The sequence below is a fragment of the Spermophilus citellus genome (genome assembly GCF_964194105.1).
Source record: "Spermophilus citellus genome assembly, chromosome: X".
In the NCBI taxonomy this organism is placed as follows: domain Eukaryota; kingdom Metazoa; phylum Chordata; class Mammalia; order Rodentia; family Sciuridae; genus Spermophilus; species Spermophilus citellus.
Window position 1 is genome coordinate 91,774,358 of NC_138190.1, and position 26,192 is coordinate 91,800,549.

Sequence of the window (26,192 nt, forward strand, 5' to 3'; positions counted from 1 at the left end):
TGTGGCATATGCTTATACATCCGCATTCTAACCACCTGACTACTACATAAAGGGTCAGTGGCAAAGTATGCTATGTTTTTGACTGGAGTTATGAACAAAACATACTGCTTCATTCATCCTACCCTGAAGGCTGAGCCAGATCTAAGAAAGCCTAGGTAGTCTCTCTGAATGACAGTTCATCTGCATTTGAAAAGAACTGGTGTGATATGGGAATGGCTCCAGAATCACCCTATCAGAATTCAATTATAAATGACACTTACCAACCTCCTAAACAAAAATCCTATCAAAAAACAAGGAGTGCTAAGAGGAAAAGTCAAGGTGCAAACATGTAGAATCCCTCAAGGTTACCTAAGAGGAACCATGAATGCTCTGGAAAGTATATTCCTGGATAAGTGTACTTGAAAAACTCTTTACTTAGAAGAACACAGTCACAGGCTGTAGCTGTAGCTCAGTGATAGAGCACTTGCCTGACAAGTGTGAGGCACTGGGTTCAATCCTCAGCACCACATAAAAATAAATAAAAAGATATTGTGTCCATCTACAACTAAATAGTATTTTTTTAAAAAAAGGACACAGTCACTATATTAGAATCATTCCCTACTTTATGATTTCCACAAAATAAAATTTCCATATTCAATAAATGCTTTCATCTGCATGGTGTGAGAGAAACACTCATCTGTCCAAGCCCAAAGAATGGACTAACAGATACAAGAAACAGCAAAAAGCAAGGCTTTGTTTTAATGATGGTCTTCAAGATCAGGTGCCTGGTGGTCAGGGACCCACAGACTGGGTACCACCAGTGTTTTATCCCCTTTAGGGATCTTGCTTTAGCACAAGATCTCTCTCACAATTCCTCATTGGCTAAGGACTATGGGGTGCATAATCTTCCTGCACATCACCTGGGTTTCACTGTCTCCTATTAGATTATTTATATATACCTTTCATTGTCCCCACCTTCCTTTGTTCTTTTGTCTCTCTCCTTTGGTTGGGTAGGGGCCACTTCCTTCTCACCTCCTGTCTGTCAGGGATCTGTGAATTTTTACACTGTAGTGTTAACTTCTGTTCACCCCTCCATCGGCCTTTCTTTTTTTAATATAAATTTTTTTGCATTACAATTCTTATTACACATATATACCACAATTTTTCACATCTCTATATATATCCATCTGCCTTTCTTACATCCCAAATCATTTTACATTTAAAGCTAAATACTGTATTCTGAAAATGAACCACTGGACTTTTGTTTCTTCAGAATGGCAAGGATATTGTAATAAAGCAACAATTTGTGATTAGTAATTTATAAAGAGTTAAAATAAAATCTGTTTGGCTACTATGAACATTCAATAAAGTTTGTTTCAAAGGTACATTAGTCCCTCATTATGCCAAGAAATAGCAAAGAAGGTAAATACTAACTAAAATTCCATTTCATAGCATGGAAAATGAGATTTACCATAAAGTATTATATGGATATGACAAGGTCCAGTGGGTAGATAATTTCTAAAAGTTAGTTAGAGTGAGGAATTACTAAAAGGAAAAATTATATTCAACTCATTTTGGGGAGGTAGGGGGTACCAGGGATTGGAACCAGAGATGATTAACCACCGAGCTACATCCCCAGCCCTTTTTATTTTTTTAATTTGAGACAGGGTCTCACTAAGTTGCTTAGGCCCTCACTAAGTTGTTGAGGCTGGCTTTGAACTAGTGACCCAACTGCCTCAGCCTCCCAAACCACTTGGAATCACAGGCATGTGCCACCATGTCCAGCTCTTCAACACTTTTAATACTTTACAACACTGAAATATGCAATCATTTATGGATCTTTTGACGTAGAATAAAGGCTGTTTAATATAGACTCATCAGCTAGAATTCAGAGCAATCTTCCTTTCATAAACCACATCCTTAAATGCATTGTCTACTATCTGCAATTTCATTTTCTTTAGAAGAGAGAACCCGAGATATCTGCAAAACCATATGAATCCTAGGTTGGTGTTATTTTTTCCCTAGGCTTTCAGTTACCTCACCTATGCTTAAAGAGTAGCAATCTTTTTTTTTTTTATCCTTTATTTTACTTATTAATTTATATGTGGTGCTGAGGATCGAGCCCAGGGCCTCACACATGCTAGGCAAGCGCTCTACCACTGAACCACAAACCTAGTCCCCAGTAGCAATCTTTTAGCGGCTTTACCAACTCATGCAAGAACTGAATTTTCATAAACTGATCTCTTTCTTCTTACACACATACCTCATCAATTTACATGATGTTTTATTATATCATATAGTTACAACAGCAATTACAGCTGGCAGATATAGTTCTGGGAATAAATGGAAATAGATCTGAGAATAGAGACAACTGCCCTTTTGGTAAGCACACAGTTCAACAGATAGGAACTTCATAAAGTATTAGAAACCAATGCTTTTACTGATATTATCATTTCCTCAATGATCAAACTGTCTAAGTTTACATACTGCACATTGCCATTTGTGGAGAAGAAATATGAAACACTGCTAGGTACAGTGGCACACTCCTATAATCCCAACAGCTCAGGAGGCTGAGGCAAAAGGATCACAAGTTTGAGGCCAGCCTCAGCAACTTAGCAAGCCTCTGCCTCAAAGGCACTGGGAATGTAACTCAGTGGTAGAGTGCCCCTGGGTTCAATTACCAGACTGCAAAAACAGTGAGAGCGGGACAGAAATAATAAACTATTTTGTTAATTACTGCTTAAATTAAGCCATTACAGAATATTCCTTTCACTCAAAATGCCATACAGGCAATCCCAGACTCATTTAAGTCCCACAGAGGCACTCTTCTTTGCCCTATCTGCCTACCCTCAGTTCCAGAAGCTTCTTTGCTGCTCTCTTGGAAGCAGCCATAAAAAATGAGAAACTCTGGGAGAGATAGCTCCTAAGTAAATAAAAGCAAGACTTGAAAAGTTCAGTTTCAAGACAGTAATCCCTAGGGGAGAAGTGTTTATGATTACTCTTACATCCCCCAAACATTCTCCTTTGCTGCCTCACTTCATTCACTTTCTGGTGCTACCTGATGGATATTTTACCAAGCAATTAATTTTTTAACAATCATTTTAAAAATGATAAATATACCACATGAAGAAATGCTTTTAGCACAATTTAGTTCATTTGATACTTAGAAGTGTTAAGTTGTATGACAGGAATCAAGATTTGGGAGGAAGTGGTAGGTAATTTGGGCTAGAAATGAGGACACAGTCACGGAAGAAGAGGTGTCTACTGAATAGTGGGGCACTATTATATGGAAAAGGGGTACAAAGAGAGAAATAAGGGATTCACAGGTAAAACTGACCAGTTTAAAAGCATAGTCCTGCACCAAGAAAAGAGAGCTTCCTTCACTATTCCTAAACCATATGGCACATATCTGCTCCCAGAAATCAGACTCATACTACAGTTTCTTCAATAAAACTGCTTGTATGCAATGTAGATTAAGTGGGATCTAGAAAAGGGGAGCTACCCTGGGAACCTAACATCCATTTATAACATGTTCCCCAAGAAACAATTTAAGATATAAAAAAAAGAAACAAAAATTCTTGCAAACAATTTTTAGAATACAGATGCTCCTAGTATCCACAGAAAAGGATACTCAAAAGCAAAAAGTTTAAATGCAGCAGAGGTAAAGGGAGAAAGAAAAATAAAGTTACCATGTGCAATAAAGAAGTGGCTACTTTAAATCACTGTGTCATCATGATATCTTATTGCAATGTGTCAACCTTTGCTAAACTGTGACTCCCTTGGATAAAATTCTCACATCCTCTAAGGATTGGAGTACACTCCTACTTGGGCATTCTGTTTGTATCTCTGCCCTAGTTAGATTAAGGTTGAGAATATTCTATTTTCTGTCTATTCCTGCTAATAACAATTTTGTAATTTTTTTCAGTTTGCAGACCTGAAAACAAATCCATCTTCTCACCTACTCCCATCTCTCCCCATTCCACCATGCCTATTCTTCCTTCTCCCATCCAGTTCTCACCACAGTACGATCACCAAGGCTAAATCCTAACTTCCTCTTCTCATTCCTAATACCACTGCACTAGTTCAGAGACTCATTTCTTGTCTCTACTAGTGTAACTTTTAGTTAACTTTATACTAGTACAACTTACTAGTATAACTTCCAGCCTCCAATCGCACTGCTTTTCAAACATTTCTCCTAGCTGTTTTAAACCTCTGGATCCACAGTCAAAAATTCAAATGCATATGGATTCTAAACAGGTAATAAAATTGAGTGATGCAGATCAGTTGCAGGAAAATAAATGTAAACTAACTCTTGACCCTGGCTGAAATGCAAGAGGGGTGTATTGTAGAAAATCCAAAAATACACAGTCCATTCAAATGAGACAAATCTTATTCAGGTATACTGGATTGCTGCCAACCATGTGAGAACATGGGCTCATTACTGTAAAAATATTCTGATGTTTCCAAAGAAGCCAGAAATTTGGATTTATATGTGTAAACTCCAATTCTTAAAGAGTGCAAACAAATCAAATTTAAAACCACACTGCCAACACTGAAAGCCAAACAAAACAAATCTGTGGGCCAGATATGCTTGCAAAGCTACCATAATGCAAACTATGCATGAGATTAGTGGTTCTCCAACTTTAGAGTACAGAATCATCTAGGAAGCTTCTTAATGCAGATTCCTGCCACCCATACTCAAAGGATTCTGATTCAGTGGGTCCATTGGGGCTCCAGAATCTAATTTTCTAACAAGCTTTCCTGGTGGCTTTGAGGCACGTAGTCCTAAAACCACTTTTGATGAATCTACATGAAAAGGAATCTCAAAGGTTGAATGGGATGAGAACAGTGGGAAAATGGAAACTATATTTCTAATGCATTTAAAATACTTCAAAATGTTCTTATTTTAATGCTGTCCCAGGAAGAACAAATAAGTATCATATGTGTTTCAACTTTGAACAATAGTGCTTATTCATTGTGTACTTTCAAGTGATATATGAATCCAATGAGAATTATTAATAAGTTTTTTCAACATTCTGGACATTTCAGATCAATAGCAGAGTGATAGTTATAATTAGCATTAAAATATAAGGCAGTATTCTAAGAAAATCAGTTATGGCTTTTTTACTAAAGTATTTATTTTAAAAGTGCTATTTATATATTTTTGGTGAGTCAAACATTCTAAAGATGAAAGGAATTGTCTACAATAAACTTGAGTTGATTCTTCAAAAAGCAGTCATTTTTCATTAACTGAATGCTTCCTAAATTCAAATTTCATGCTGGTTTATATTTTCTTAAAGTAAGACATATCTATGCCTTAAACGTGTGTGTGTGGAGGGGGCAGGGACAAGTTCCTCATGACCCAGTTCCTGACCTATTTTAACCCAAATTATTAATCTTTGCTGTGTCTAGATTCTAGATCACTTATCAAATATTAAAGTATATACAAATCTTATCTTCCTTATAATATGTAAATTCCTGACACAAGCATCTATATTTCATGACCTATACACTTTAGCACTAAATATAATAATAGGAAACTGAACTATACTACAATGAATATCAAACAAAAGAATGATGTCAATAGGAAAATATGTCCCATAGTATTAAGCAAAAAGAAAGGTAAGAAGAAACAGGAGCAGGGGAAAATCTCCTACCAGCCCCAACATTTTGGTAATGAAGTCATATGGCGGGACCAATGACAAAGATGCCTGAGAAATAGATTGTTCCCAGTACCACAATACTGATGGGGTGGGTCACTGAGAAAGAAACAAAATAGACTGCTCCAACTGATGAGTGAGCCTCCAATTCCCAAGACAACATCAGTGGGAAGGAGGAGAAACAGGCCAGAAGTATTTTCGGCTCAACATACCAGGGGAGCCCCTGCCCAGGGGCCTTTCATATGGCCATGTATTTATAACTCAGGAAGTTCCTGCCCTTTGCATTTATAGTAATACACTCTTCATGTTTGGAGGGCTCAACAGGGATTTTATAAGAATCACAAATCTCTCATGAGAAAGTTGTCTAACCAGGAATAATTCACATTCCATAGACCTATGTCTTTTTAGAATAGAATAATTTTGTAACCCAAGAATGAGCTTGAAATCTTTCTCAACCTATACCTTGTGAAATAATGTCCTGTCTCTATAGCTACAATACACTGCACAAAAGAATAATCATTCAATTTCAGTAAAACACATCATCAGTATTATCTCTAAAGTCAGAAAATAACCACAAAACATTCAATTTTAGCCTAAGTATCTTTGTCTTCCACTAAACTGAAACAATAAATAACTTTTTATATGCATCAAAAGAATGAATTTACTGTTAAGGGAGCAGTTAAGCCCAAAAAACAGTACACACATATACGTATACACACACACACACACACACACAGAGTAATATGCTCAAATCAAAATAATCAGTAATAATAACAATTATAATTGTCATTATTTGTTATGTTATAAATCAGGTTTTGAATAAGAACTAGATAGGAATACACATTTACACAGACTTTGATAGCTCAACACATGTAGAACCCTGGACAAGTTTTCCAAATGAAAATGGACAAATTTTCATTCTCCCAACTCTTATCTCAAATTCATATGGAGCCCTGTTCCTAATTATTCTGTCTTAAAAGCTATAGAAATAAAACTAAGTTGACAGTGTCTGAATAAAAATCTCAATTGTTTAAGTCAACTGCTTTAAGTAGAGGACTTCAGTTCAACGCGTAGCCCTAAGACTACTTTGCCATAGATAAGAACAGTGTCTCTCTTCTTTTGTCATAGGAGAGACACACATGAAAATGTTGTATATGTCATAAATCTTGCAGCTATTCTTGGAATATTCCAGGGACTGTAAGACTGTAATTCAGCCAAGACATAACACATTCATTGTGACAGCAAAAGCCTTGTAATCTAAGCTATCTGACCTTTAGAGCAGTATCTATTGGGGGAAGGGGGATAACAAAAGCAAGAAGTTTAGAATTAGAACAAGAACTTCAGAAGCACAAATCTACAGAATAGTAGGCTGGGAGCAAGGACCAATTAAGTTGGTACAAAACTGTAAGTTATCAAAGTGCACACTATTTACAGTACATGTTTAATTTCACAGGTTCAAAGCTGTCAAATTAAAGCTTGGCAAATGGTATCAGAATTAATGGACACCTTTATAGTTACACTACAAACGGGCCAATTACCATGGAATTTTGACAAAAGATTTTTGACTTCATGATATTTCCAATTATAAAACGTCTAAAGTAAGGTCATTTATAAGCTCTGATCATATCATTCCTCTAACTCCCCTGTTCAAATACTCCACTTGGGTTATAGAATGACATCCAAACTCTTTAGGCAAGCTTTCAATGCACCATGATTGACCTGAAATCTCCCCATCTAGGCTGACCTCCAATATTCTCATATACACTTTTGGGCCTCACTGGACTAACTCATACTTCCTCAAACATGCCCTAAGTTCTTAGCTCCCTTACAGTTGTGCATTGTTATGTACTGAATGTTTGTGTACCCCCAAAATTCTTTTTTTAACATTTATTTTTTTAGTTGTATTTAGATACAATACCTTTATTTTATTTATTTATTTTTATGTGATGCTGAGGATTGAACTCAGGGCCTCACATATGCTAGGCGAGTGTTCTACTACTTAGCCACAATCCCAGCCTCCCCCAAAAAAATTCTTATGTTGAAACGCTATCCTCTCCCAAGGGACAACATTAGGAGGTGGGGTCTTTGGGAGTGGGAAGGATTGGAGCCCTCATGAACTGGATTACTGACCTTGTTAAAGAGTTCTAAGAGAACTTGTTTTCCCTCTCTGCCATGTGAAGCTATTACAAGTCAGAAGCCTGCAACTTGCAAGAGGGCCACCAGAACTTGGCCACACTAGCACCCTGATCCTGGACTTCTAGTTTCCAGAACCATGAGAAATAAATTTCTATTGTTCATAAGCCAATGATACTTTACTAGAGGAGTCTGTGTTAAGATATGCATGCTGTTCTCACTACAGGAAATGCCCTTTCTACCTGCTAAAAATAATCCCTGTTCTTTAAGACTCTCTTTGATTGCTGCTCTCTCCATGAAGCCATCTCTAATATTCCATTTATAAGCGATATCATCTGTGTTCTTACAGCACCTTTTACCCCTACTCTACCCTGGCCCATAGGTTTGAAGACATCTGATTCTCCAGTTCTATGTTCAGAGCAGGCAGAAATTATTTATTTTAACGTTAATTATGTCTACAACAGTATTGAGGTGGGCTTCTTCAAAACATTTATTAAATTAATATTGAATTAATTAAAGTATTGAATGAAAACAATTTCAGAGTGAGAATTTTTCCAAATGAATAGCTTACTTAAATCCTCTGTAGTAAAACTAGCCACATATAGCTACTAATCAGATGCTTGTAGACAACTCCCAGCCAACTTCTCAAGTTCTATTCCTTCTAAACTAATTTAATCCAACAAAAGCAAAATGTGTTAAGATGCATTTAGTGGGCTTCTAATAGTGTCTGTGATAGGAGTATTTAGAATTTTATGTAAAATGTGAATATATAAAAATAAAATTGAGAAATTTTAGCTCTTTTGTATATTTTTAAAATAGTCTGTTAATTCTAAGATGGCAGTATTTATAAAAAAAAAGCATTTATTTTGGAATCAGAAATCACTTAACCTGAGATTCACTTCCCTTACTTGTTAATGTGGGAAATAACTAAATTTAACATACATGGTTATGATAAAAATTAAATAAGATGGTGACATAAAGCACCTAGAAAGATGCCAGAAACATTGTAGGTGTCAGAAATGTTAGTTCCTTATCTCTATCCCACTATGGTTTGGAAAAAAAATGTTTTCTAGGCTCGCCTATATTCAGTTATAAAGCAAGCAACCTTCTTCCCACAATCTTACCATTTTTGAGTAATTGCCTTTATATAACTCTGAACTTGAGCACATGTTGAACTGTCTATTGAGAATGACTTCTCTTTTAACCTTACCAAATTATTCTTCATTCTCTAGGAACCAGATCAAATGCTGACTCTGTGAAGTCTCTCCTGTCCCTACTAAGCACAGTATGTGGCATTCCCAAGAGCACTCGGCTCAAGTCTTTTTACTATAGACTTATCTGTCCCTCTTTTCTGACTTGGCCATGAACTCCTCAAGAGTAAGACCTGTGTATAATCATATTTATGCCTCACTATAATTTTTCATACAAAATGAGAATTTGATGTGTGGAATGATTATACACTGTAACATATAATTATAATAAGCATAACTGTTAATAAAACCATACATGCTGCAGAATGAAATGGCTCTGTACTGGAAATTGAAGGTTGAATGGGAACAAACTGATCATGTCACCTTCAAGTAAGCAATAAAGATTTTAACAGTTATAGGAAGAAATGGAAGAAAAGTCCTTAGAATTCACTAAGAAAAAAAAAGGATAAGAGGTTATTCCAAGCACATGGGACAATGCAGCTAATGGCTTGTTTAAATAAAGGCACAAATAGACTAAGGAAGATAAGATGATACAATTAGGTGCTTAATAGTATCCCTAAATATAAAAATGCACTTGGCCCCAATGAGTTGGGTGCAAAGTAGTCACTGACTTTGGTCAAATAGGGAAGATAACCTTGATTCAACTAGACCAAAAATTGTAAAGGTCAGTGAGTGACTCATAATAGAGAAATATAGTCTGGTAATAAAAGAGGCAAGAGCAAACCTTAGCTTGAAAAGGTAAACTTGATAAATTCCCAGTATGGGGTAGAGGGTCAAGTTAATTTTTATTTTCCTAGAAAAGAGGAAGAATATTAAAATGAACACTGCCATAAAGTATTTCAAGTTATAAACTGTTTCTAGTATAACTAACATAGTTCAGAGATGTCTCCAGAGCTAACAATGATAGAGTACTGAACTTAGATGCCAATATAGATAGAAAAGTTTGGCATCATCAGCATTCAAGTGGTATTTGAAGAAGCATATGACTGCCTGTAATTGTATATGGAAAAGAGCAGATAAACAGTGAGGAATTTTTAGGAATGGAGGCAAAGAAAGCTCAGACTTTGGCAGTTAATAAGAAGCAGAACTACCCGAGAAGACTGTACCATGAAGTCTAAAAACCATACACATGAATTAAGTTTCCAGCATCAAAAGTGTTTAGGTATCAAGGAATGAACAGATAGAAAAATAGCTTTTTAAACTCATGAGAATGAGAATGAACATTTTCATGGGATGTCATAAATGAGATAAGTGACAAGAGATATGTTTATAAACACAAAGGTTGTAACAATCCAGTCCAGCAAGTTTGAGATAGTAGAAAAGAAGAAAAGTAGTAATAGTCAATGAAACAAAGGATGCTTCCTTAAGGACAGGGATGATCTGACCCTGTCTCAATTCAGGGCAAAGGGCACAATGGAAACTAAAGAACAGCTGAAGAACAATAGGAGTTTTTCAAACAAAATATACACAAAGTCATAATATCTAAAGCAAGGTCTCTCAATCTTGGCAATCTTTCTAAACCTTGACATTTTGGGCTGAGTAATTATTTGCATCTGGGGAATGCCCTATGAATTGCAGGATGTCCCCAGGCATCCCTGGCCTCTACCCATTAAATCCCTGCAGCACCCTCCCCCAATCATGAAAACCAAAAATGTCTACAGACAATACCAAATACTCCTTGGTTAGTAAACCATCCCCCACTAAGAACTACTGGTCTAAAGAAAAATAACAAACTTTTGGGGACAGAGGAATACTATTCCGTATATATGTTATATATGTGTCCTTAACACAAAGCTCTTTGGGTTAAATGAAATTTAAAAAAGAAGAAGGATATCAACAACCAGGACTATATTAGAGGAAATATGAATTTGTGAGGATGGAAAAGAAGAATATTTGAAAAAACAGAAATTTAATAAAATTCTTAACCTGCTGAATTACCAGCTGTTATGGTTTGGACCTAGACTGTCTCCTGCAAAAACCAACGTGTGGAAGGCATTATCCACAATGCAGCAATGTTCAGAGGTGGGGCATTTAGGCAATGCTTGGATCGTGACAACTCTGACTTTGTCCATAGAATGTCAATTTGATGGATTAATAATCTGAATGGACTTATAGGGGGTTAGTGATATTGGTAGGCTATGGATGGAGGAAATATGTCAATGGGATAATGGCCTTGGGGAATATATCTATCCCTGGATCCTTCATGTCTATCTGTATCTGTCTCTCTCTGCTTCCTGTGTGCCATGAGACTAGTAGCTTTCCTCTGCCATGCCCTTTTCACCATGTTGTTTCTGACTTGGAGCTGGTGAACCATAGACTAAGACCTATGAAAACAAGAACCCCAAAATAAATCCTTCTTAAGTATTCTTACAAGGCATTTTGGTCACAGCAAGCTGACTAACAATTTTTCCATCCTTCACCCTCTAGTTTTCATGTTGCATTTATAGGTAATTCTATAAACAAAATCAACATAGAAAGTTTAACTCATTAGGCTTAGTGATCATACAGCAAATTACTATAATGTGCCCCATAAAGATAAATGTCATGTCTCATTAAAAAATTTTTTCAAGCTAAGCATGGTGGCACACACCTATAAGGCTGAGGTAGGAGGATCAAGGCCAGCCTGACCAATTTAGTGAGACCTTGTCTCAAAATTTAAAAAAATAAAAGAGGCTGGGGATGTAGCTCAGTGTAAAGCATTCCTGGGTTCAATCCACAGTATCACAAAAAAATCAATTTTTTTTGTATTAGTCATCTTAAGTTCCAAATAGCCCAATTCCAAGTTCTAGGCATATAGTAGTATATTCGTGATCGATTTTATCTACCACATGTTTTAAAATCAAAGTTTCCTTTTTCTTTTGAGAGGGATAATAGGAGAAGCTGAGGGAAGAACTCAAATAACATTATGCACTTCCATATTATTTGGCACTTACATCCATAGTGTAGGGCTCTATTACTCATTACAAGTCAATTCTGAAATAGTTTGTCACAACACTTTCTGCAGACTAATTTTAAAAAATAGCACTTGGCTGACTATGCCACACTTTTATAGCAGCCAATCTTTAGGCAAAGCAGACACAGGAAGCAGCAGGAGAAGGTAGGTGGTTCTTGGCACTCCCCTGAACAAGAAACAATGCATGTCATGTACTTGTATAACAGGAGATAGCATTAGTTGTTTCAAACAGTTTTACTTTGCACAAAAGTTCACAAACAGAAATGGAGTGGGGAGAGGAGCAGAGAAAACAACTGAAAAATGAGGCAGGCAGTAGGACTTGCCATGTAATTGGTTCAGAAGCCACTCTCTACAAGGCTAACTTTCAAGTGACAAAAAAAAAAAAAATCAGCAACAGTAAGTCAAGTACAGAAGCCTTGTGGTGGCCATAAAATTATTTAATAAAGGCCGGATTGCCCAGACTGCTATTTTTAAGAATTGTGCTCATGTGTCTTTAAAATCCACAGTTATATCAGTTTCATGCCTATGGCTCTTTTCTAACAAGTAGTCACATGTCTACCCCACTTTATAGCAGTGATTCAAAGAATTTTACCTTTTGATTATTGGTAACACTAAAATGAATGTCCCCTTAACTCTCTCTTCTAAATGATAATATACACATAGTATATATCAATCTAGAAGACCATTAACTAGGTTTAGGTCTCCAGGTTAATTTAGAGCAACCCCAAAGTTTAGGCTCTTAGGAAGTATAGAAAACTTGTGATTTAAAACATGGATTTTACAGTCACACTGGTCTTAAATTTCAAATTCACCACTGAATATCCTCAGACAAATTACTTATCTGTTAGGAGACTATTTTATCACCTACCAACGGACTGCTATGTGGATAAAGTGAGTTAATACTGAGGAGGATTCAACCCATCATCAATCCCTAAGCATCCTTGCACTTTCTGGCTGGGTATGCCAAGGTGAAAGGTGCTGACAGCATTTTTTACATGATATTTCCCAGGGCTTTGTTTGTACCAAGTGATCTTCAGAATGAGGTAATATCTCCCCATCCCCAAAAGAATAGGCTGGCTTCCTCTCACCATAAAAGTAACAAATCCCCCCAAGTGTGGTGTTCCTTTCATGTAACTCAACTAACTGCTTGTGTAGGCATCATCCTGGTCCACCTGTGGGACCTAAGATCATGGTGAATTAGTGTGTCATTCTCACATTCTGACTACTACTTTTGCAATGAATAATAAATTGACCTTGGTCTCTGACCTAGGAGTCTTGGGTCTTCTGCAATCTTCCACCAAACAATAACTGATAGGTAAGTAGATAAAATCCAAGACCTTGCATAGTTCTTGACAAATACATACAAGTCCTTAGAATACCAACTGGTGCCTATGATATTGTTTTATTGAGGATCACCTCTGGGTAGCTTGAGTTCTGCAATTGGTCACTGAACTGAGGAAAACAGGATGGACTAAAACAAAGCCAACACTCTCTAAGACTCAGTACATTGTCCTACATATGAAGTATGATTAAAAGAATGTTAAGCCAGGTGCAGTGGTATACACCTGTAATCCATATGGCTCCAGGAGGCTGAGGCAGGAGGATCATGAGTTCAAAGCCAGCCTCAGCAATAGCAAGGCACTAAGCAACTCAGTGAGACCCTGTCTCTAAATAAAATACAAAAAAAAGTGTTGGAGATGTAGCTCAGTGATTGAGTGCCCCTGAATTCAATTCCCTGTACCAAAAAAAGAATGTTGATGAGGAATTAATTGGACCAAGATAAATCAGACTCCAAAACAGCTCAGTAATTAGCTGGGATAGTTACTCTTTAGTACCCAGCCTTTAACAACCATCTTTCATAATTCCAACTCTTCATCTAACTGAAATCCATATGTCACATACTTATGTTAGGGCAGATTCATTACAGCTCCCAAAACCTTTGACTCTCAAATGTTAGAGCTGAATGGAAACTTGCAGTTCATCTATTTAGACTCTCTTATTTTATAGAATAAACTGACAGCCAGAGAAGATAAATAAATGACTTACCCACAGTTACATTTTTAAAAAGTAATCAGCTCACTTTTAAGTAGCCAAGAACAAACTCCTTTAAAAACACCTAACAGGATCAGCTAGATATCCTATTTAGCATATTTCAACTCTGTGCATCATATGAAATACTTTCAAATTCTATAAAATAAGATGTGGGGTCTTAAAAACACAAACTGGCGGTGGTAAGATAAAAATACACTTTCCACTAGTTCACAGCAACATGGTTGGTGATAGGTATGGATGGGAAATGCTCTTAAATAAACCTAACACTTGACTAATTTAACATCCAATGGCCATCCTTCTGCACATAACTTTTGTGATAAGACAATAGGATACAACACTGATAATATTCACAGAAACCAGTAAAAATGGCAAGGAATAAACAGAGTCAGAAACATGCAAGTGATAATATTATTTAAAGGGGATGGAGGAGGTTAAAAGCAGGGATTTTAACATAAAATAATAACATTTTGATCCACAATTAGCTACAACAGAATTGGTAGGAGAAAAGTGAAAAAAAATGGGCCCATAGCCCTACTTTAAATTATAACTAACACCCTAAATCCATTTCATATAGAAATATGGCCACTTAAAATTTAGGATTTGGTCTTGGGCCAAGTTGACTTATATAAACTGGAGGATTTGTATCTCACAGAAAATCACAAGACCAGTCAATAAAGCAAGTATAGGCTACACTGAAGAAATCTAAGAATTTAAAGATATATTAGAGAATGTGGGTAAACCCTGCTTTAGTGAGATAAACACATGAAAATCCAAACCACCCAACATGGATAAAATCCAGGCCATTTTTATTTTTTGCATTGTAAACTTATTCTTCCCTTTAATAGCTTGTTTAAAGACCATTAGCTACCCAACCAAAGGGGGAGAAATGTAAGCTAATGCAGTGCCAATGAAAAACAAGCTGTGAGGGCAGCCTAAGAAAAGGTAATTTTCACTCACAAATGTTTTATGTACACACTGACTCTTCTGGAAAACATTGATTTTGTAATATAAGGTACCAGAACATATTATTAGAGGAAATGTCTCTGCCAATTTATTTTAACCCATCTTAACTTTCTATATGTTCTAGCTTTGTAGCATGAGTAATATAAGTGAAAGTAAGCTAAAGTTATGAAACAAACTTCTAAACAATATATCTTATCCATATTATCTGTAACTATGGGAAGCTCTATGAAACAATTTCAAGAAAAGGACTAGGAGGGGTACAAAAAGGAGGATCCTTAATTAGAGAAGGTGATCAACATACTGAACCTCCAACCTAGGCCCTCAAGGACACAGTCATCCATATTTGAGGACTCCAGTAATTCAAAAGTAGATGTGATCAGGTATAAAACAGTGTATTATATAAATATACACCTTATATTTTTTCTCAGAATCAATGACATATGAAAATTTCCCTTTCTAAATAAGACTTTAAAACATGTCCTATGCTTGCTGAATTTCCTATCAGGGATAAGGATAGAATCCACCTGATTTTAAATGGCAGTAACAAGCCCAGATGTGACCTTTGTTTGAATTATAAAAAGTAGCACCAGGAAGACACAGGCTTGTGACTGGCATTTTGGTAAATAATGTGATCCCCATGGTTTTATACCTTTGAGCAGATCCCAATGACATAAAGTAGCTCTGGTCTCTACCACACATACATGCTTTTAAATTTCAAAATATAAGTATATAGACTACACTAGGTCTTACTCTCTTTAAGAAAGAATCTTCCTAACAGCTGGAGTCAGCATAATATGCTTATTAAACATTTAAGACTTTACCAGTGATTGATTTCAAAGCTGATGAAAAACATCTCCATAGCTTTCCTTCCTCTGAGCAAAAGAGAAAAAAAAAAGTTGGGTCAGACCCCAACAACTATCACTTGTTTACCTGTTTTCTGAAAAATCACCCCACTGATTGGGTTAGTAAATGGACAGTAAGAAGATGTAGAGTGGAGATGGATGAGTAGGCTAAACCTACTTGAATACTCAAAATTAGAGAAATAATATGCCTATTGTTTCCCAGCACAATAATAGCACTAAATTGCTGACTGGAAAGTAGTGGTAACACAGCTTCTTTAGTAAATCCGTGTGAAGTCTAGGCCATTTGCCCAAGTCAATTTCTCATACCCACTCCACCCATCCCCAGCTCCATCACCTCATTAGTAAAGCCTGCTTTTTTTTTCTTTTTGGTAACCCTGGATATCTAAATAAGGAGATAATAGTTCTTTCCAAGAGTTTGGTCACCCTAATCATCCATTGAGTAACCCAGAATTTACCAAAGTGGCTAAAAAAACAGACACCTCAAGTACAAAATTGGCATTTATTTTTAAATAAAACTAGAGTTAGTAACATAAACATGGTTGTTGCGTGCATGTAACAGAGATTTATGTGAATCATTTATCAAGAGAATACAAGAATAGTTTTCCTTTACCCAACTATCTACATTTCCCTGGGAAGAAAATTTTCACATGAAAACCCCACCCTACTTCACAAAGTGCAGAAATGAAGAATGAGTGATTACTCAACCAGTTAGTGAAAGCCAAAATATTAATTTGGCCTTTTTTCTATGGTGTCCAGAGTGTCTATCCACACTTGTGTAGTCAATTTTTGCAGATACTTCTACAGAATTAAAGACAGGAGTGAATTTATCCTGGGTTGATGCTTTATGATAGTATTTTATGTGGAATAACTTTGAACAAGATCTTACCATCAGTTTAAAATTTTATTTGTTTAAGAGTTCAGTGGCATGTACATTAATTAGGCACACATTAGATTAAAAAATCTATTTTGAGGCATTTGGGGATGTTTGATTTTGGATTGAGTGTTAGATGATAGCAAGGAATATGTTAATTTCTAAAGATGTGACAGTGACAGTGATTATGTTTTTAAGAAGTCAGTAATTTTTAGAGATGTACACTGAAGTATGTAGGAGTAAAATGACATGATATCTGGGATTTGCACTCAAATACTTCACCAAGGAAAACACAGAGGATGGATGAAGCATACTTATCTAGACAATTGTTCTATCCGGGATAGATGGTAGTTCATCATACTATCCTCTCCACTTTTTAATATTTTTGAAATTTTTCATAAGTTTTACAAAAAATTGTCAGTCCTTATTATAAAGTAAAAACTTTATTTCTTACTTTTAGCTTGAAAAGAGACCAACAAATTAAGGTTAGATTTTTTTAAATCCTCAGAATTTTGAACAGACCTTTAAGAAAATGCAGCTATCACAGAATAAAAAGTAGTTAAAAAAAAAAGGATTGTACCCCAGATCTCTTCTCACTTAGGTGACTATCAGAATTGCCAGGTGATTGACTCAATAGCTACTTGGGATTAATTTCTTCCTAATGAAGTCCTGGATTCCTAGGCAGCCTACCTGAAGAGCCACCTAGAAACACCTAGAAACTTCTGACTTGTAATAGGCATCACTTTATTATAGAGCCCTGATGGAAGAAAAGATTGGTGGCCAATCCTGTGGATCTGTGTTTGGGAGCAATATAGCTTACTCTTTTTAAAGCAACACATGTAACTTCATTAAACCAAAGTCTGTGAAAATGGTGATTAGTTAGAATTTTGTTTTCTACATTCTTTCATGAGAAAGGTGGCAATTCCTTTTTTCCCAGGCCATCTCACACAAAGCAAGGGAAGACCAAGTTTCAGTTGAGTCTCTGTTTAAAGCTACAGGCAGAGCATATCATTTAAACTGGAAAAGATTTAGCTTGATCAAGTAAACAAGTTTTAAATTAGTATGAGTTAATTTCTTTCTATGGCTGACATTCATGATAAACAGCTACATGAAAATACACCTAAACCTTCCTTTACATGCACCAATTTTGAGCTATCTTCCACAATGGGTGTCTTCTACTTAATGACCACTTAGATATCAAATTTATAACTATTTTTTAAATCACCTAACCATCATCCTAGCTTCTTCAGTCTAGAAAAAAATTTAAGTATCAACCATCCCAAATATGGCAAAAAGAGCTGGTCTTTTCTGCATGGCAGACTGAATACAGGAACAGGGGAAGTCAGGTTTCAGGAACAATTCTTATGGTGCTAATGATAGCCAGTAATATTTAACCAGATGTGCTGATTCATGTAAATTAGCATATATTATGTATTGTTTTCAGAGCATTTACAGTATTCTTTGAGACCAGGTTGTAAAAGAATATTTCACTTCAATGACATGTTGCTACTGCCAGAGCTCTTCATACCTGGAGTGAAATCTGGGTGGATTACAATTATAAATTGTTCAAAAGGAACAAGAGATGACAGAGATTGAAAACTATTTTTCCTTTCAGAATCCCTGAAGCATAATGACTCAGTACTATAGATAACTTCTACAATAGAGGTGATAGCTTACAAACTTCTAAGTCAGACCACTAAAAACTTCAATGACTCAGCTTCCTTATTTGTACATCAGAAAGCTTCATGACAAGGAATGATGTCATAAATATGTCCCAAAAGTTTTTAACAAAAGAGTTTAAATACCTTTTGTTTAATCGAAAGGGAAAAGGTAGCCTAGTTCTTAAAAAAATTACTGTGAAAAAAATGTTAAGCTCACATCCCATATTCACTCAACAGAAAGAATTATTAGTAAAAGGAAAGAATGCATAATCCTCAAAATGGCAAATGGAATTGAGAATGAGAAGTTAATCAACATATAACCAGATTATGGTACTTTGTGCAATAATTACATAATATTAGAGCTATCAAATTGCAAGAAAGTCATTAAACCACTCAACCACAATCACTTTTATTTATTTATTTATTTATTTATTGGCTGGGGATAGAATCTAGGGCCTTGTGCATGCTAGGCAAGTGTTCTACTCCCCTAGCCCCACAATTACATTCGATTTGGGCAATATAAGAAATTAATTATAATACTTTATGTTTATATAATAGTATAGAATTTCCTAAATTTGTTCTCGTTCATTACTATATTTTATCTAAACAACCTTGTCAAACAAATCAGGCAGGTGAGCTGGGCACAATAGTGCAGGACTGTAGTTCCAGCTACTCAAAAGGCTGAGGCAAGAGAATCACAGGAGCCCAGGAATCTGAGGCCAGCCTGGGCAACATAGTGAGACCCTCTCAAAAAACAAAAACAAGGCCAGCAATGTTGATGTTATCTCTGACTGATTAACATTAATCAAAGAGCTCAAACTTCTGTTGTTAAATGCTCAGCAGTGATCACAAGCAAATAAAAGATAGAAGGGATACTGGAACCCAGGTCCTTTGGCTCTCCATTCCATATTCCTTTGCCAATAATCTGAAGCCTCCTACTATTAACAGCAAAATGTTACTTGGCTCATGGTTTGGGTACTGTTTCTCGGCATGAAAGTTCAAGCTCCAATATCACAAGAATCTAAACAAACAAGGGGAGTAGGAGAGTTCTCTCGGCCATAAGTTTCCAGAATTTCAAAATTAGAGATGACATAGAGGAATGTACAGATAGATATATTCATTTGATGAAGGATATATGCTAAGAAAAAACGTATAAAAGTACACTTTTTTAAGCCTCTTTTCAACAATTTATACTTTCAAAATGTCTGGCTTATAAGGAAAAACTCCCCAGCTAATAATCATTTACCAAGTTATTTTGTACCTGAGCACTAACCTGCCAGATTTTAAAGAATAACATAAACCAAGACTGTTGCCCAAAAGCAATTTTAAATCTCTGTACAGACTAGATGGACGCATAACATAAGTTTTTACAATAGTTATGGACTCAGAAGAAAGATGACCCCTCAGTAAACTGAAGTAATTAATGAAGGTCTAATAGAACAGGAAAACACTTAGGCATGAACTGGGCAGTGAAAAGGAGTGAGATTTACTGAAGAGAAACAGAGTGGATATTTCAGATTTGGTAAGGATGTTCACAATGGGTGGCAGGAAGAAACTAGGGTATAGAGAAATAGTACTAGGAAATTGATAAGCTGGTAAATGGATGAGAAGGTGAGCAGCCACCAGAATTCAGGTCTCCAACCTTAAACGTTGAACTCCATTCCACTACTCTGTGCTCCTCCTACATCCATTCTGGAAATCCTATCCAAGGAATTTTCCACAGTTCTAAATTTTTTTCTGAAACAAATCTGACCAGTTAATTCTACTGTTTTTATTTTAATTTCTTTTTTTAGGTATAGATGGACACAATACCTTTATTTATTTTTTAATTTTTTAATGTGGTACTGAGGATTAAACCCACGTGCAAGGCAAGCGCTCTACCACTGAGCCATAACCCCAGCCCCAAGTCTACTGTTTTAACCTTTTCAACACTTATTCTTTCAGGAAAAAGTTGAAATTCTAACATGACACACAAAGATTCACTGTGATTTGGACTTTTCTGGCAGATTTAATATTTGGTATACCTTTTATTTCAGCCACATGTATCTTCTCTATTGGCCATGCTCCTGTATTTCCATACCATTGTACATGATATTCTTTCAACCTAGAATGCCTTCCCCACTTCTTCAATGCCCTATTCTGCAAACCTCAACAAAATACTGCCTACTATGATAAGTCTTTCCTTACCTCCCTCAGCATCTGATTTGAGTAGATGCCTCTCTGTACATTATAATACCCTCCAAAGTATATTCCTATGATAACTGTCACTGCTTTTTATCAATTTTCCTGTCTAGTAGACTGAGCATCTTTATATCACCAATCCTTAGAATAGCATGTAGCATTGTAGTACTTAGTCAATCTGTTGCATAAATGAAACCACTGTGCTCAGAAATTATTTAAAATCAAAACATGATTTATCTAAGTATGAACAAATCACCAAATATGCAGGAAGTTATATAACAATAAAAAAATCAACTTGTGTTATTTGAAGTTACTAATCTGAATTTACTGTCTAAAGAAACAAAGGTTTCAGAAAGTACACATAAATGCAAATTCAAAATGCAAAATATCAAATACTATCAAGCCACTATATACCTACCATTGTGTGTGAGGCCTTCTTTCAATGATTAAGTCACTGCTTTAAATATGTGAGATTCAAGATGAAGTTCCTTCACAACAGTTCTGGAGCTCTCTCTCCTACTCAATTTAACAACATGCATTTCATAGTTGACATAAACTAATTAATCTAAGAGTCATGCTGCTTGTTGGCATGCTGCTATCTGGGCCTAACCAGATAGTTACATAAAATTCAAAACTCCCGTACTAATGCACTTAAAAAGAAGTCAAAATAAACGGATCATTATAAAGATGTATATATGAAGAAAACTGAAGTAAATTTTGCTGAATTTTGAGTTAATTAACCCTAAACAGAAGTCTCTACAGTTCGAAAGTGTCACTCTGAAAGAAAGTCTCACTAATATCCATCAAAAAGTGGAGGATATAAATGAAAGTAGTTCCTGTTTATAGAATGCATGCCTTCCATCTCCAGTTCTTCAGAACCATGATGAACTAAATGCAAACAACTGAATCACAAGCCTTATACTTCACTAGAGTGACCAAGTTAATTTTTCTATGTAGTAGAAACTTTGATCCTACCTAATACTGTTTAGACATTGTGTAGTTAACTTTTTACTCCTAGAATAAATTTCTTCAAGTCAATCACCCTTGTGGCCAGTGTGATTTCCTTTCTCCCTTCATCACTGACGTCCTCCCATCCCAAACTTAGCATCAACTATCATTTCCTTTACTATCTTTTGTTGATATTGCAATAGTTCTTCTTTCTAAGGTGATCATTGCCTTTGAGAAGCTGATGAAAGCTATGGGGCCCAGAAAAAAGAACATGCACTCAATTTTTGAAGAGTTTGAGACCCTGTACCCTACAATCACCCACACAAATAACTTTTTGTACCACTGTGCTTTTATAATTCCATACCACAACTCCTTTGTACACACTTAGACACACGAATTAAGCACTACTACAGTGACTGACATAATGCTTAAAATAATAAAATTTAGTCTCAATCAAGTTTCATCTAACTTAGCAAAATCTGAAGAATCCCAGGTGAACTTTCTTACAAAGTTTTACCAAGTCTATTTGTATGATGAAGTTGCTTGCCTTAAAATGTCCTATAATGACTTCCTAAATTTATTATTAGTTCTGACACATCTGCTTGTAAAATCATGTAAGGCTCAAAAGTTATGTTTGAGGAAAAACTCTCATGTTGATATTTTAGAAACTCTTGGATTTCAAAACTTGTTCTGCTCTATCAAGCTATGTTCAACATGGAACAGTGAGGTTAGTTAGGAACTGAAAGTGATACCATCTCATAACTATCTAGTTTCCTTGTCAAACCAAGTAAAACATAAAAGATGAAACAGGGCAAATAGTCAAAGGGAAAGGAAAAATATACTCAAAGTGTTAATAAAGATAGATGCTTTTTTTTGATAGTGCTCTTCTTAAAAGTGGAGGGTTCTTGGTATAGGTACAAAACTATTTGTGGAAACTATCAGTTAAATTTTATGTTTACTTAAAATTGTGATTACTGATTAAACCACAGTTTTGTGCTACAGTAAAAAAAGGAAAACCAATAAATTTCAAAATCACAACAGAATTTCAAAAACATGAAACTCTAGTGATACACTCAAAACTTTTCTTAGGTTTTATGATTGTGCAGGCACCCATTAGCCTCTCAGCAGCACAGACAAGTCACAAAGAGCCTGTGACTCAAATTCTTCATTTGTAAATACTGGGGTAAAAGTCGCACCTATTAAGCTAGTTTTCAATTTGTGTCCACTTAGTGTGGAATTGATGAGACTTTAAATTTGCCATCTTAATCTACAAATCCCTTCCCACATAATGTAAGGCTGCATATTTCCTAAAACAATAACTCTTTGGCCACTGTTTTCCATTATGAATAGATAGTCCATGATTGAAAAGCAAATAGGAACCAAAATACAAATACAACAGGTCCATACCAAATGGCCAGATACCATGGGAAATGGCTTTATTTATATGTCCCCATCCCACCCACTACCCTGTCAAGTTGCTGCTCAAAACTAAAATCTAGATATGCAACATGTGGCATGTACTTCGGATCTGGACTAAGATTATTTGGCAGTATTTGCTGAATTTGTGCAGGAAAACCCTTTCCCTCATGTCACCCAAATTACAAAGTTTACAAAAAGAGGAACCCTTTTAACTGAGTTGAAGAAATCCTGTATTTCCCAATGCAATATCAGGCCCCAAAGATTTCATTTTGCACATTCAGCGGCAGGAAATGGACTGCTACCACTGGTTCAACACTACCAGGACTGTGAGAAGTGCACAGTCTGCCTACCACTTTTAAGTGTTCATAATCAACTGGGTTGAAGTACTGTATGTCTACATAAACATACACAAAGGACAGTTGGTGGTACTTCACCCAGCCTCAACTCCCACGCTTCCCCCACTCCTCCAAAGAAATATTTCTTGGGAGAGCACATGGAGAGAGGGGGGGGGGCGGGGGGGTGACGCACGTAGGCGCCTCTTAGATTTCTGGTTAAGTTGAAGAATTGGGGGCCTACGTTGTGTTTTTCTTGATTTGAAAGGCTGCGAGCGGGCTCCCAAGTCCTGAGACCAAAAAGGAGGAAGGTTCCCCTGCCCCGGACCCTAAGTGTTGAGTCAAAACAGCAACTGACAAGAGGTGGGAGGGAAATGGAATCGCTCAAAGAAGGTTCGTGGCCACAAGTTAGACAAACAACAGCCCTACCCAATACTCTAGGACTCGGGGTCTCCGCAAGTTGGGGTGGGGCCTTTCTCCTTCCCTCACTGCCTCCCAGGCTGACAAGAGGGAGAAAGGGGTTAAGTGGAGAAGGGGGTGCTCTTCCGCCCCCACGCCGTCTCCGCGCCTCGGTTTGGCCGCTCCGCTCCTTTAGCAGCTCCCCGAGTAGCACAGCGAGGTCGAGGTCACCATTGGGAGGGGGCCCCGGGTTCCCCATGTTCAAAGGCAGGAGGACCCCGGGGCTCTCCCTATCCCCAAGGCCGGCGGGGGCTGCGGGAGCACTCACCAATTTGGGTTTGTTTTTCGTTTCCTCTTCGTTGGCAGCTCGGTTCCCCGCGCTCCGCTTGTTGCTCCGGCCCCCATAGGGTTCCTCGCTGCCGCCTCCCGCTCCCGACGCCGCCGCCCCGGGCTGCTCCATCTTTCTCCGGCCCTGTCACCTGTGCCCTATAACCCCACCTCTCCTCAACTGAAGAAGCCCCCCTGGGCGCTCTGGCTGCCCAGCGCTGATTCGACAGCACGTCTTCCTTAGGGAGAGAGTGTCAGCCCGAGGAATAGCCTAATTCAGGCCCCCGGGGCTGCCGGCTCCCAACACCCCCGACGCAACCACGCTGTTGCCACTACTCAGCGCTGGGGCAAGCCCTGCCCCTAAGCAGCTGCAATTACCACAGTCGCCGCCGCCCTCAGGGCGGTGTTTAGGGTGGAGGGAAAGTAGGTGCCTATCTCTTTAAGAGGGCCTCAACACACGTGATTCATCAAAGTGCCCGCAGTCGGCAGCCGGAGCGCGGAAAGACGCTTCCTACTCAGGGTGCTGAGCTGGCCCCTGCTACTGAGCATGCCCGGCACAGTGACTGGAGCCCAACAGAGGACTTTCAGCTGTGGTTAATCACTGATTTCACTTCCTACCCGCCCAGCGTGAAATGGCAGAGACCTAATCAAGAGAGAGGGGTAGTCCATTTTAGAGATGAGGAAACTGAGGTCTAGGAGAATTCCCGTGTCAGTTTCATCGGCACCCTGACCTGAGCGTCAGCTTCCAGAAGTGTACACCAAAGCACCTTTCCTTAGAGAGGCCTCAACGGGGGTGTGGTCTTGCTACACTTCGTGGGAAGGTTTAATTAGCAAGACAGCTGGCAGCCTATAGGAAAACCGCAGGGAGTGCTGATTAATTACCTAGACAGATTGTATGGGTCAAAGTGGAAAGAGTGGGTGCTTCTGTTGCCACGATTGCGTTGTGACCAAAGAAATAACAGCCTTTCCCTTATTCCCAGGTTGCCAGGTAGTTGGAGCAGCAGGCGCCCATTGCTTAATCCTGAAGGTGTTGTTAGGCTCTTTAACCAAAGCACCGATTTAAAGTTTACAATTGCATCGAGTGCTATCTTAAGTTTCCCCGCACTAGTTTAGGTTTAGGTTTGTCGTGGACAGTGAATAAGATATGTGTGTCACAGCTTTGTTTAAAATATAAATCTCTAGACAAATGTAGGTGTTTTTATGCTGCTTTAGTCCCTGGAGTATACTAGCGTTTTGTCCATCCTTTATAAAGGGAACCTTTTAAAAATAAAGGTGTACACGAAGAACATTAGAAGGGCAAGGCAGTATTTGAATGAACCCCCATGGTGGAATAAGAGCCCATATGCTAGAGAAGCTACTTGAAAACGTAAAGTCCATAAACATGTCCACATGCTTGTTACTGAAGAAATCTTTAGGGCCCTGGCTTCTTTTAAGCTTCTTCCCTTCAACCTGGAGTTCTCTATGCTGACTTCAGTTTGTATCTGAACATATTTATTCAGAGTGCATTACAGTGAATTAAACCATGATATAGGTGTGATAACGCAACTAACTTGGACAGTAGAATCAAAGAACATTGGATATCTTTGCCCTGGTCATTAACTTTCTTTTTACTAAAGTAGTAAACTACCCAAGGACAGGAGTGAAGAAGGAATGCACACTCCCAGACAGGTTGAACAAGGAGCCCCAAGGTAAATTTGCTATGTTGAAGTTCCTGTTTGACTTAAAATTTGATGTATATTTTGAATTTGACTCACTGTACACATATATGCATGCACAGGATTTAATTGATCTAAATGTGCCCCCTTCTGAAATACTGAAAATGGATGCTGCAGAAAGGAATGAACTATTTACCCAGTGCTTTCATATAATTTCTCTATGAGAGATATGGCTGTGGGTGGAAGTCAAGGGCTCTCCAAGTTCAAACATTACTCAATAATCTGTTGAGTTACAGCTGGGTGTGGTGGCACACACCTGGAATCCTAGCTACTTGGGAGGCTGAGGCAGAGGATTGTTAAGTTTGAGGCCAACCTCAGCAACTTAGCATGACCTTGTCTCAATAAAAAAAAAAAGGCCTGGGAATGCCTCTCATTGGTTGAGCACCCCTGGGTTCAATCCCCAATATGGCAAAAGAGAAAAAAAGGAAGAAAGAAACTTCTCAGTACACATAACTCTTCTGAGTATACCAGATGATAAACAAAGTACTGTGGGTACTTTATATGACATAATTTCTGTCCTTTAGA

General features: G+C 37.4%; 1 protein-coding gene across 4 annotated transcripts in view; it reads right to left on the reverse strand.

The window, feature by feature from the left end:
• DIAPH2 (diaphanous related formin 2) overlaps positions 1-24,339 on the reverse strand; it is an 813,387-nt gene extending 789,048 nt beyond the window's left edge. For 3 of the 4 annotated variants that reach the window (XM_081278192.1, XM_081278190.1, XM_081278191.1), the window contains exon 1: positions 23,954-24,336. In XM_081278192.1, coding sequence (XP_081134318.1) covers positions 23,954-24,085 — 132 coding nt within the window. In that variant the 5' untranslated portion in view covers positions 24,086-24,336. Of the gene's footprint in view, positions 1-23,953 lie in introns of all 4 variants that reach the window. The other variant, XM_081278193.1, reaches the window with a different exon arrangement.
• Between the last annotated feature and the right edge of the window lie 1,853 nt (positions 24,340-26,192).